The 12,180-nt window shown below is 38.2% G+C and overlaps 1 protein-coding gene across 1 annotated transcript in view; it reads right to left on the bottom strand.

Annotated features, from left to right (window-relative positions):
- The window catches only part of pnpla7a (patatin-like phospholipase domain containing 7a), a 48,237-nt gene that overhangs the window by 35,449 nt on the left and 608 nt on the right, over positions 1–12,180 (bottom strand). Inside the window, exons 2-14 of the mRNA XM_041810719.1 lie at positions 11,987–12,035; positions 9,346–9,423; positions 8,037–8,124; positions 7,859–7,941; positions 7,527–7,627; positions 7,267–7,407; positions 7,025–7,184; positions 6,469–6,549; positions 3,018–3,146; positions 2,775–2,855; positions 480–609; positions 311–382; positions 83–162 (exon numbers count right to left, since the gene is read on the bottom strand). Coding sequence (XP_041666653.1) covers positions 83–162; positions 311–382; positions 480–609; positions 2,775–2,855; positions 3,018–3,146; positions 6,469–6,549; positions 7,025–7,184; positions 7,267–7,407; positions 7,527–7,627; positions 7,859–7,941; positions 8,037–8,124; positions 9,346–9,423; positions 11,987–12,034 — 1,272 coding nt within the window. The 5' untranslated portion in view covers position 12,035. The remainder of the gene's footprint in view (positions 1–82; positions 163–310; positions 383–479; positions 610–2,774; positions 2,856–3,017; positions 3,147–6,468; positions 6,550–7,024; positions 7,185–7,266; positions 7,408–7,526; positions 7,628–7,858; positions 7,942–8,036; positions 8,125–9,345; positions 9,424–11,986; positions 12,036–12,180) is intronic.

Genomic DNA, 12,180 nt, shown 5'->3' with positions numbered 1-12,180 from the left:
AAAGACAGACATCAGAGATATGGGATATGGTGTTCCGTATAGCAAACTAATGAAAAGAGGAAGACAAGGCTGGGATTCTTACTTTGGGAGGGATGACTGGACTGGGTGGAGCCTCCTCTATGGTAACTCTAGCTCGCTCACAAGCCATGTTGAGGTCATTACCTGCAACTCAGGACATGAGGAGAGGAATATGAGTTTTGTCTCTGTGTTTGTCCTTGCTTCCAGATCAGTGACTATGATAAGCCCAAACAGGAAATTAATATAGACAAAAGCCATTTGGAGATCATTTATGTCCCAGGCCGTGACCCACCTGCACAGTCGGTGGGCACTGATGTGGATCGCAGCTTCCTGTGACTGTTTGAAGGGCTGTCCTTTCCGCCATCTGTTTATGGCAAAGTGAAATGTCAGCATTGGATCAGTCTCAAGAAAACATGAAGCAACCTCTTTGTTGTGCATGTTTGGAGTCACATGTGTATGACCTGTCTCGGTGGGGCTTTCTGTGGTCCCAGGAGGTAACTCGTCCTGAAAGTGCAAACGACGGACGGTTTTCCCCGAATTTGACTCCACTATCATGCTGTTTATGTTGGTCAAGGGCACAGCTTGACTCTCCTGTCAATCAGGAACCAAAATCAGTACACAGGGCTCATTTAGACAGAAATACAGTCCAATTCAAAGTATGGCTGAAGATATACTTGCTGTTGAATCATGTGTCTGTGCATAGATACAGTTGCCTCAAAAGCATTCTTGTAAATATATTTGCCTACTGAAGGGGTATTACTGAATGATGGCACTAGAGGGCATATGACAGTGCTAGTGGGTGTTTACCATTATCAGATGTGTTGGATTTAAACTACAAACATGGTGACACTGATCGAGGTTAATAAATAGTAATTCTAGGACCAGAAGCATTATATAATCATCAATAAACAAAAGTAAAATGAGGCCAGCTCAGACTGATGAATGGTGGACAGAAAACACTGCCAGCATCAGTTTCCACAACATTTTCCTCCAAAGCCGATTCTTTTTCAGACACATATTTGTGTTGCCTGACACGCTAGATAGACTGTTTCATATATCCACTGCATGGATACATTTCACATTCATCTGGGAAACCTCCCATACAAAGCCTTTTGGAAGGACTGGACATTCAAAAAAAAAAAAATAGATTGGATGAACATTTTATCAGTCACATTCATTACAGACCAACCAGAGCAAAAACACAAAATGAGGTAGTAGGCATGCTCAGCTCATGTACTACCCTTAGCCCTGCAGGCTAACGCTGACGTACAGCGGGGCTTCCTGGTGAATAAAATTCATGACGGAACCGCTTGGGAGATTTGCAAAAACATCTTCTCTGCTGAGATAAGCTTTCAATGTGGCTCCTTGCTCTTGTTTTAATAAAGAAATGTGGTTCTGTTCTGATTAAACTTCCGCTATACTACAGCTACATCCAAGCTAATAGCTACCCCAGCAGCAGCCATAGGATACACCGGCAAACCCCACCTGTAACAACCACAAAATCACACAGGCCGGGAGAAGAGCAAAAACATCTTTTCTGACATAAAAAGCTTTCAATGTAGTGCTTTGCTCTTGTTTTAATTAAGAAATGTTGTCCCCTTCTGATAAAACTGCTGCTGGGACTACATCCTAGCTAATCACTCCACCAGCAGCCATAGTGCATACCCACTCACACTCACATATTATGCAAAATGCACTTTTTCAGGCTTTTAGAACAAAAATATATGCCCCTGGCCTGTCCACAATCCCCCCAAGAATCAGAAAAATCCATTCCCTCCCCTCCTCTCTTTCTCCAGCTTTCAGAAAATGTGTGCTGAAACAAGCTGTTCTCAGAATTTCCCCTCATGATGTCATGTAGGGAGTAAGCAACGCCTCCAGGTTCGGTTGGCCCTCCCTGCTTAAAAGAAAGTTTCGCCCTCCTGATCATCCTCTCAACTGGCTGAAAGGAGGGTCGGGGTGATCAGTGAGAGCCACATCCATTTCCTGAGAGGGGTGGGGTCAGGGGCAGAGTCAGACAGCTCATTATAAAGACACGGACATAGAAACAGCTAATTCTGTCAGCTAAGGGCTGTCCAATACTGGAGTGTTCATTCAGCAACAAACTTCATAGGGATGTTTTGGGGACCTCTGAGCCCAATATAAACCTGTCTTAAAAGGATAAAATATATAACCTTTAAAAGACAGATAGAGAACTGTAAGGATCAGGGAAACTGGGCCAACCTGTGCAATAATACTGGTTGTATAACAATTAAATTAGCAGTTTTGCTAACTCCGGCATACTTACATATGTATTTCATAATTATGTTCATTAATGTGCTCAGTCCCTTTAAAACAAACAAACAAATGAATATGATTTCTTAGGTCATTTAGCAATAACATTCTTGCTAACCTTTTAAATCCTTCAAGAACTGGCGAAATGAACTTTTTTCACATATTTCCTCCACATCCAAAAATTTAGGAGTATATTTATTATAATAAAGTCATGTGCACTCCAGGGTTAAAGGTAGCTGCCCTCCTTTATTGTGTAGAGGGGCTGAGATCATTTTTATTCATTTTCAACGAGCTTCATGAAGGACCGAGTTATGATTCTGTACTTAATGTTGTGTGAAATTAGCTTGCATGTGTGTGACCTTGTGTGACTAACTTGTGTATGCCTTTATGCAGTTGTTTATGTACAAATTCACAACCAGTCTCTCTGCATGACTGTCTGTGTGTACACACACAAATGTGTGAGCACTAATTAATTTCCCTCCTACCGGATTGAAGAGCTCAGTTGTGAGGCCCAGATAGTTATGTAACGCCAAGAAGGTGACTCTTTGGAGGCGCACCATGATTATCTGCAACACACAAAACCCAAACAGTGAGAGAAACAGAGCAGAACATATTACACAGCAGATGTAGTTACACCCAAATTAGATCAAAATGATTACATTTCATAACAATACTTTCCAGAGAACAAACAATACATAGTGTTCCTGTGCGGTTAGATAATATGTTACCTGAATGACACGAACAAGCGTTTCTGGGTATTTCTTAAACACAGACTCAAAGGCTGATGCAGGTAAACGTAGGATGGTGGAGCGAGTAGCTGCCCGGGCAGAGACAGTCTTGTATGGAGCAGGATAACCCTGAGAGAGCAAAAACAGTTACAAAGAGACATTTTACTCAGTGTTAAGAACAACCTAAAAGTGGTCTCTAAAAAACACTAGTTATGTTGGAAACAATTTCCAGTAAACATTCAAAAGGAGAAGATCTCTGTGAGACTGAAATTAAGAACATTAGACAGGCATCCACTTTTTGGGGTTTTCTTGTGTTTTTGGCAGGACTTGATGATGCACTGGGGTTCCTTAGCAAGATCTCACTCCCTGGGGGCTGCAAGCACTGACGCGTTAACATCTTCATTTTTTTTCACTGGATCATGAGTTACAAGTTTCAACATTACAGTCTGCAGTTTTGTCAGCTAGCTAAGCCTCCATTGTGAAAGGTTTCTCTGGATGCCCGATTTTGAAGAACAGCTTGTTCTGTTTATTCAAATTCCCTGAAGATGAAGAGGTCAATGTCCTCAAGTACAGAATCTGTTTCTGACTCCATTGGTTAAAAAATTGTCATCTGGTCAGGTACCTGAGAGCAAGGGTCCCCAAACTTTTCTACCTGTGACCCCCCCAAAAAAAACAGTGCCAGGGACCAGGGACCCCAACTGTCCCTGAAGGTGGTTAAGCATACAATGTTGCTCACAGCTGTGCATACTCATTAATAGCCCTTTCCCTTCACTGCCATTAGAACAGCCCAAAAGAACAAAATAGCCTTTAAATCATAATTTTTTTAATGTAATCAATTATTGTAAGAAATGCCAGAAGCAGAACACAAGAATATTAGCCATCAGCGAGAGGACACACTGAGCAAGAGGACACACTAAATTCAATAATGCACAGATGAGGTCCATGAACATTTTGAAGTCTAAAAGGTCTTAAATTTATGAGAAACAAAACTTGAATTTATTTAGATTTTATAGTCAAAAATAGCGGATTGCACGGAAGAAAATCATGCCAGATGAAGCCATTTTCATTGCAAAGGTACTACAGTTGAAAACCTAATCGGATTATACATTTTACTGGGACTGAACAATAAGGAACTACTTCTGAGTTCTGCCTGGAGTTATCATGTTACGGTTATCATCTGGACTTAGAAGAGTTTTCCACCTTTTTCAGTTTTCTCCTGACTTGATAAACCTTAAATTTCTGGGGTTTAAAAGTAAACATTTCTGACCTTTCAAACTAAAAAAAAATGTGTTTTTTGTTTCTTGTAAATTTTAAACTTTATAATCTAAAAAAATGTGTTTTATGTATGTATTATTTTTTTATACATTACTTTAACTTCAGCATAAATATCAAAAACTTTGTTTTAGAAGGCATCATGCAATCCCCCTTTGATGTCTTGTAGAAGAGGCACAGATCAGAGAAGTTTTTGACAGTACAGAGAGGCTGTCTTACCCGCAAATGGGCCTTGTTTCAGTGCTCCCAACAGACACGCTCAGAGCATCCCAGAGCAGCAATTACAATTCAGTTTTAAAAGATTTTGAAACTTTTTTTTAAAAATGCTGCTATATTTATCCACAGAGCCAGAGGCAGAAAGTTTCATTGCTACCCATGGACTTATAGCAAAGACAGATGTGACAGTCACCTTGACTTAGCTATCAATCTGTTGACAGATTAATAAACCAAACAAAAAGCATTATTACCTCTAAAGCAGTAGTACTCAACCTTATTCTACCCAGGAGCCACATTGTCTTAAAAATACTATTCCGAGAGCCACCATCCAAAACCAGGCATGTGATGATCAATCTATCCATAGTTGAAATGAAACAGTGAATTGGTGGATTATTGTGTTGTTAATGGGATGCAATAGGCTACGTAAAAATGTCTGTATAGTGTCTGAAGAAAGAATATTTTACTGATGATAAGCATATGTTTTTATTTATGTAAGTTCCACCTGGACTAAAGTCTTTTTAAAATATCAAAACGTGTCGACTTAGAGCTATGAGAGGAGAACTGATGACTTATGGGTTTCTGTTTGGGTATTAATATTTCATATTTGGACATTTACTGTAGTTCTGTTGACTTAAAGTTATGCTTTCTATTTTTTTCCTCTCATTATTATTGCATTTAGCTGAAGGGGGGGGGTCCCCATATTGGTCTTTGCCCTGGGTCTCCAAATGGCTAAAGCCGGCCCTGCCTCACACCTGCAGCCCCCCTCACAAATCATTCTGCCCTGCCAGTTTGTTGTTTTCATTTTCTGTTTCTGCCCTTTTGACAGTATCATTAGTACATTTAAGATCAAATAAAACACCCACGTTTAGACAAGTTTTACTCAATTTTACATTATTTGAAAATGTGATACGTGTGTTTGGCTCATTGATGATGATGATGCGCATAGCAAAAGTTATCATCAAATGCGAGTATGAGAGAGCATCGGCAGGAAGTGACTGAAGAAATTTGTTAAAACGAGGGCATTAGAAGCTTCACTTTGAACACAAGACAGCACATCTCTATAAATGAACTTACTGAAGACGCACCACTAGTGGACTTCCTCTGCGCTCTATTACGCACATTCCTCCGTTCCTCTGACGGTAATAATACACAAGTTTTCATTTGAATTTGGAAGTTAAAGTCTGTCTTCTTTGTGTGGACTTAAATTTATCGATATAACTTATTGTAGTCTTTACTGCTGACAGTTTTCACCTTTATAGAGGATTTCAGGAGGATTTTTTTAAAGGAAGCCTTAAAAGAGCTGCAACTGGTCACTAAAGAGCCACATGCGGCTCGAGAGCTGTGGGTTGAGTATCACTGCTCTAAAGTTTACACTTAATTGATGAGTGGTTACTGCTTTTCCTTTGTCACCAATTTGCGTCTGTTCATATTACCATTGCAAGAAATCACAAAGAAGTAAAATGAATATTAAAATTGTCTGAGAAATCTGTTTAAAGCACTGCTTTTTAAATCAAATATCAATATTTAGCAAAAGTGATTCAAAAAATGCATCGTTTGAATCAAGGCGTCCATGTATTGATGCATTTTGATTTTGTATTGACCCTACTTGTTCTGAACAAACAACATAAGCATCTAAAAGAAAATAATATTTTTTTGATTTCATCAAGGTAACTCTGTGAGACACAGCTCTCGTTAAAGAAATTTCCCTTGTATGGATTAAGCAGAGCGTGCATCTGGACGAATCACCTCAACTAATTAGGTAAACAAGAATATCAAGATAATGGATAAATAAATTGACTTGAACACTAAAGCCTAAAAAATTGACTTAAAATCAAAAGAGACACCAATCGAAATGTGACTAACTGAAAAGAGATGGTGAACTGAGAAGGAAAGGAATCAGAAGTCAAGCAAGGACAGGAGCTGAGAAGTAAGTCTGACGTGCAAACGGAGGAAATAAGCTCACAGTGATGATGTCCAGAATACTGAGTAGGCTGTGGACGCTGTCTCCTGGGTGCACATCCTTTACGACTGGCTCTGTACCATCCTGGAATTAAAATAGGGTAAAAAAAAAAAAAAACAGAAAAACAACCCATTACTACAACAAATATTTCTTTAATCAATTTTTACAGTCATACGGATCAGATTGGATTACATAAACCAGCTGCTATTGGAAGAGGAAAAGTATTGCCTTCATGATTTGTATTGACACATGCCAGCAGCAGACAACAAAACAAAATTAAATATAGAAGAGGCTGTGGAGAGTCATATTTCATTCTTCTGTTCTTTGTACTGTGTTGTATTACTGCCCCCTACTGTTCATATTTGTATCTATCTTGCACTTAAGATATTAAAAGGCAGAGAAGAACATTGTAGGACTTTTAACATGAAGTAAAGTCAGAATATTTCCCTGCTGCTCTTCATTTATATATCTGACTCACTGATCAGAGGCACCTTGCTGATGATTTGTCCCTGTTTTGGCATCATGTCATGTATGTATGGCTATATTTTTGACAACATACGTTCTCCTGGATGCAGAGCTCCAGTTGTCCGTCTTGGACCACAAAAATGCTATCATCATCATCTCCTGGTCTGAAAAGAACTTCCCCCTCCTGCAGCTCGATGAACACCATGTGCCGACACAGCTCAAGGAAAAGCGGTTTCTCAAAATGACCCAAGACCCTACAACAAGAGTCACATATTTTACAAAAACAAACAGGAGAGATGACAAATAACAGCTACAAGAGGTGGCATGTTTGTCTACCTGACATTCTTCAGCATGTAGAGGACCTCTGAGGGCAGGTTTGAACTCTGTACATCAAACTCCGTCAGGTCAGCCTCCAGCAGGGAGGGAGGCGGTTCCTTTGGCTGTAGTGTGGGGGGATCTTTACGGATCCTCAGTATTCTTTAGAAAAGGTCAAAATAGATAAACAAACATCCTTTTATCAATTCACTTTACAAGGCTGAGCTGTTTTAAGATTCAACTTGTAGACACAGAATAAAAAATATATTAGTGGAGCATACTTGCGAGCTATGCTTAGAACTTTGGTTCTTTTACGTATTCGCTGTGGTTGCTTTGACACTGAGGTAGATGGGGGAGGAGGAATCGAGGACAGAGTCTGGACCTTAACAATAAAAAAAAAGAAAAAAAAAGATTAAATGATTGCTCTTGTTTACAACAGACATGATAAGGTATTTGTATAAATGGGTATAAATCGTGAGAAAAACTATTTGTAGCTGGAGCTTATCTTTTTGCACTTTGTTTCTCATGTAAGCCGCTATACACCATTTATAGTGGTGGGATTGATAAGTCTGTTTGTATGCAAGTGTTTGTCAGAAGTGTGATTAAAAGAAACCTTTCGCATTATCTTGCGTCCATAGAAGAGCACTTTATCTCGTTTTCTGAAGCGATAATGCGGGACACCAGACTGTTGTTCTCCTTATGAGAAAACATAAAACAAAAAGCATGTAGGGCCACATTCTAAAAAAGTTAAAGAACAATTATCAAGTCCATGAAGAGACTGTATGACTCACGAGCAAGCTTAAACCTCCGGTAAAGGAAGAGAACCACAATCCCGATAAGTGAGACTGCAACTGCTGCTCCTATCAGTGCACCAGTAAGCTACAAGACAGAAAAGAGCATTGTAACAATATTATAGTCTCATGAGAAGGTATACAGTATAGCTGGCCACAACACTGAGTGACTAAGCTGCTTGTATAGTCACTTTATCCCTCTAAGTCCAAAGCTATGTTCCAGTTAATTACCACATACTGATTTTAAGCAGGCTTGGAGTGTTAAGTGTGTTTACACCTGAGAAACTACAGTGTACCTGTAATAACAGGCTACAATTGAGTTCAGTTGAAAAAAAGACTTTTCCAACAATAAAATACTAAGAACAAATAGAGGGAAAAAAAGACATGGCAAAGGATGCATGTGTGAAAACAAATGCAAATATAATTAATAAATTAATTAATAAAAACTGCAGGTAAAGTAAAGTATGCTAACTCAAGCGGTCTTCCAGTCTAAATGGCATTAATCAGGGGCGTAAATACACCCAGCCTATGGATTATTTATCAGTAATTTAATTCCCTCATACTAGTCCTGCGCAATAAATCAGTTTCATCAATTAAGTGTATTTGTGGAAAATACAGATTCTAAAAAAAAGAAAATCTAGATTTTCCGTTAAACTTTCTCTGCTACTCTCCTTTGGACTTTTCCTTATTGAGTACAGGCAAACTGGTTGGAAACTCTACATCAGAATGAGACACATTTGGATCATTTTTGTAGCAGGACACTTTTTCTACCTCTTCTCACACGCATAAAAACACACATGTATGTGAGCAGGTATGCAGTGAAGAGCAGATGTGATTCTCTGATTACATGGCGTTTCCCTTACAGACTACAACTAGGCAGCCTGCTTGGTTTATTTGTCTACCATTAAGCATTATTTTCTTTTTCTCTACTTAAAACCACCTTCTGCAAACATTAAACTAGTTGACAATTTCTGTTATTCTCTTATAGGATATAATCAATTAGAAATGGTCGATCAGGGGCACAGATGGCCTAGTGGTTATGTTGCAATGTACAAAAGTCTGGCCTGTGGCTCCTTTCCCTCATGTCTTTCCCCCACTCTCTCATCCCTGTTTCTTATTTTATCCACTGTCATCAACTATCATTAAAGGCATAAAAAGCCAATATCTATCTCTCTCTCTCTCTCTCTCTCTCTCTCTCTTCTCTTCTCTCTCTCTCTCTCTCTCTCTCTCTCTCTCTCTCTCTCTCTCTCTCTCTCTCTATATATATATATACATAAAGCATAGGCTGTCATTTGGATATTTTTCATACCATGGTGGTCTGCATCCTCTCCTCCACAAACTTTTGCACTCGTGCAGTAAATTCACTTTTGCTGTAGGGACTGAGCACCTAAAAAAGAATATAGGTTAGCACAGTTCTTAGTTACAACTAACATATGCTGTGTTGGAATAAGTCATCAAACCCTTTGCTAATGGATATATACAGTGACAACTTTTATTTAATATGTTACTGAAGATAAGGTCTGTATTTTTTGCAACAAACAGTAGAAGACCTTAATTTCAATTTGAACAAGATGTTACTGTTAGTGATGCACAGATACCAGTATCAGATATCTGAGCTGATACCAAGCCTACGTACTCATACTCGTACTCGTAAAACATTGCCGATACTGTGCTCGGTTTCATAATAAAGCATGTTGTTAGCCTCTCATTATGTGAGTATGCAGTCAAAGTGTGAGCCATGTCTGCAGTTTGGTGATGTTTTACATGAATAAACATGATATAAGTAGATGAAAATGGAAAAAAATGCACTAACAAGTTGTTAAGAGAAGGGGCGAAGAAAAATTAATGAAAATAAAAACTTTTAAGATATCTTTTAGAACAGTTATGGTATTATAAGAACTCAGATTTGTACTCAGTATCAGTGAGTGCACAAATGTAAGTACTCATACTCTAACTTGGTCTGGAAAAAGGTGGTATCAGTGCATCTCTAGTTACTATAGTATCGAGTTCATTTAGGTATGCATGTAATTTCATGAATTCATTTATTTAATTGTTTCTATTTTATTCTTGATAAATCATTAGAGCGAAACATCAATCAGAATCATCCATTTGAGGTACTTGTTTTGTTTGGTCGATGCTACAAACCTCTGTTACAGAAGTGCTTAAAAAGTTTTAAAATGCAGTGAATCCTAATACTATAAGTTTGAAATCATAAATATTCAAAAATCATAATCCAAACATTTTGTCCTGAGGTGGACCCCTGCTGTGATAAATGTAAAATAAGTGTGGCTAACTTTATCCACATGTTCTTAATGTGTTCCAGTCTTGAAAAAATTTGGCAGGAAAAATCAAAAATTCTTAACGTAAATCTGAAACCTAACCCTCTGGTGACCCTCTTTGGCACTACTGGAGACGATGATGTGCGCCTGACCACAATCAAAAGCCGCTGTTTGTCCATTGCCTCTCCATTGGCTATGCTGGTAGTGGGGCTAAGATGGAGGGATACTGTGCACCCACTCTCAGTGGTCGAGGGAAATCATGTCCTGTTTGGATCTTGAAAAGACTTTCCTACTTGATCACTGGTGGCAACACAAAATTTAAAAGGGTATGGCAACCTTCCCTGGATCACATTCAAAATCTCTTATTGATTTAGTGGAAGCACTCTCCTTCTTATTTCTGCTTCTACATTTAAGTTCTGTGAACAAACTTCTTGAATGCACTTATTTCCTAGTTTAATGCACTTTTCCATATATTTTTCCTCTTAGTACTTTCTTTATGAGTACTCTATTCTACTTCAGAGATGATCTCTCTTTTATTCTGTTATGCCATGATAGGTATGTAGGTTATAAATAAAGTTATTGTATTGTATTGTATCCTGACTATTCATATGTTCTGTTGTCTCTAATGGCATTCTATATCTACAACACTTTTGCTGCTGTAAATTTGGAATTCCCCTTGTGGGACTAACAAAGGAATATCTTATCTTATCTTACATCCAGCATGTCTTTGCTGTACTATGTGGTCCAGGACTCAAAATTAAGTACAGTGGTCTTGGTTTCTGCAGGGTGCTTATAATGCTTATATCTTTAATTCTGATTTTAAAACATTAATGTGTCAGCGATCACTTAAATGTTGCAGCTGATCAGCCTTATCTCATAATAATTGAGATGTATTCATTTCAGTAGTTTATCTCCATACCTCTGGGAGAAATTCAGGTCAAATCTGGTAGAGTTTTAAAAAATCTGATGTGTGATTAAATCTAAATATAAAAAAACAAAAGCAGAAAAACTAGCCTATAACCTCTTAAGATTAAAAGGCTGTCAAAATCAAATAAAATAAAAAACTAGAAATTAAAGACCTTAAAGTCTTGCATTTAAGACTTTTTAAATACTTTTAAAAAGCCTTCATTTTGGCTGAATTGATTTATCAACATCGTAACTTTAGTACTTTTTAAGACCCTGTGGAGACCCTGTTTCAACCGGTAGATGGGGTCTGTAAGGGGACATGGAAAGGGGCTGGGACTGTGTATCCACTTTACATACTGAAGATTCTGTGACTTTATTATTTGTTATAAAATAAATAAAATATTCATGAGTAAATACATATTTCAAAATCAGCAAAACTCTGCCCCTTAGTTTTTAAAGATTGGTTAATCTACAGTTTCTTTAGTACTTTTTAATTTTTATACAGTTGTAAGCTAAATTCTACATTTGCAGGTTGTGAAAGTAGTTCAAGTAGGTTATGATCAAGCTGTCAGAATACATATTGTGTTGTAAAAGGCACCTTTATGGCGTTTTACCTCTAGTGAGAGGCGGCATGAAGAGTTGAACAGTCTGTATAAACGTTCAGGCAGTACACAAGCTATTAAATCCTCACTATTCACATAAATGTACACCTGCTACTCCACTTGTTTCAGTTTTTACAGAAAAATTGTTAATCTTTCAACTTACACTCGGCCATTTACACAAAGGGCCATCCTCCTCATCATGGCAATTCATCCTGCAAAAGAAAAGAAAGTAAAGATCCTCCGAGTGAAATCTGGTCAAAGGAATTTGGGTTAAGGAAAAGGGCTACTCTTCATGGAGGGGGAACAAGTCCACAGAGAGGGAAACTCTATGAAGAGGAACACAGATTGGATTTGTCA

Source organism: Cheilinus undulatus, linkage group 17, assembly GCF_018320785.1.
Source record: "Cheilinus undulatus linkage group 17, ASM1832078v1, whole genome shotgun sequence".
NCBI classification, from domain to species: Eukaryota; Metazoa; Chordata; class Actinopteri; order Labriformes; family Labridae; genus Cheilinus; species Cheilinus undulatus.
This window is presented reverse-complemented; position numbering and strand designations above follow the sequence as displayed.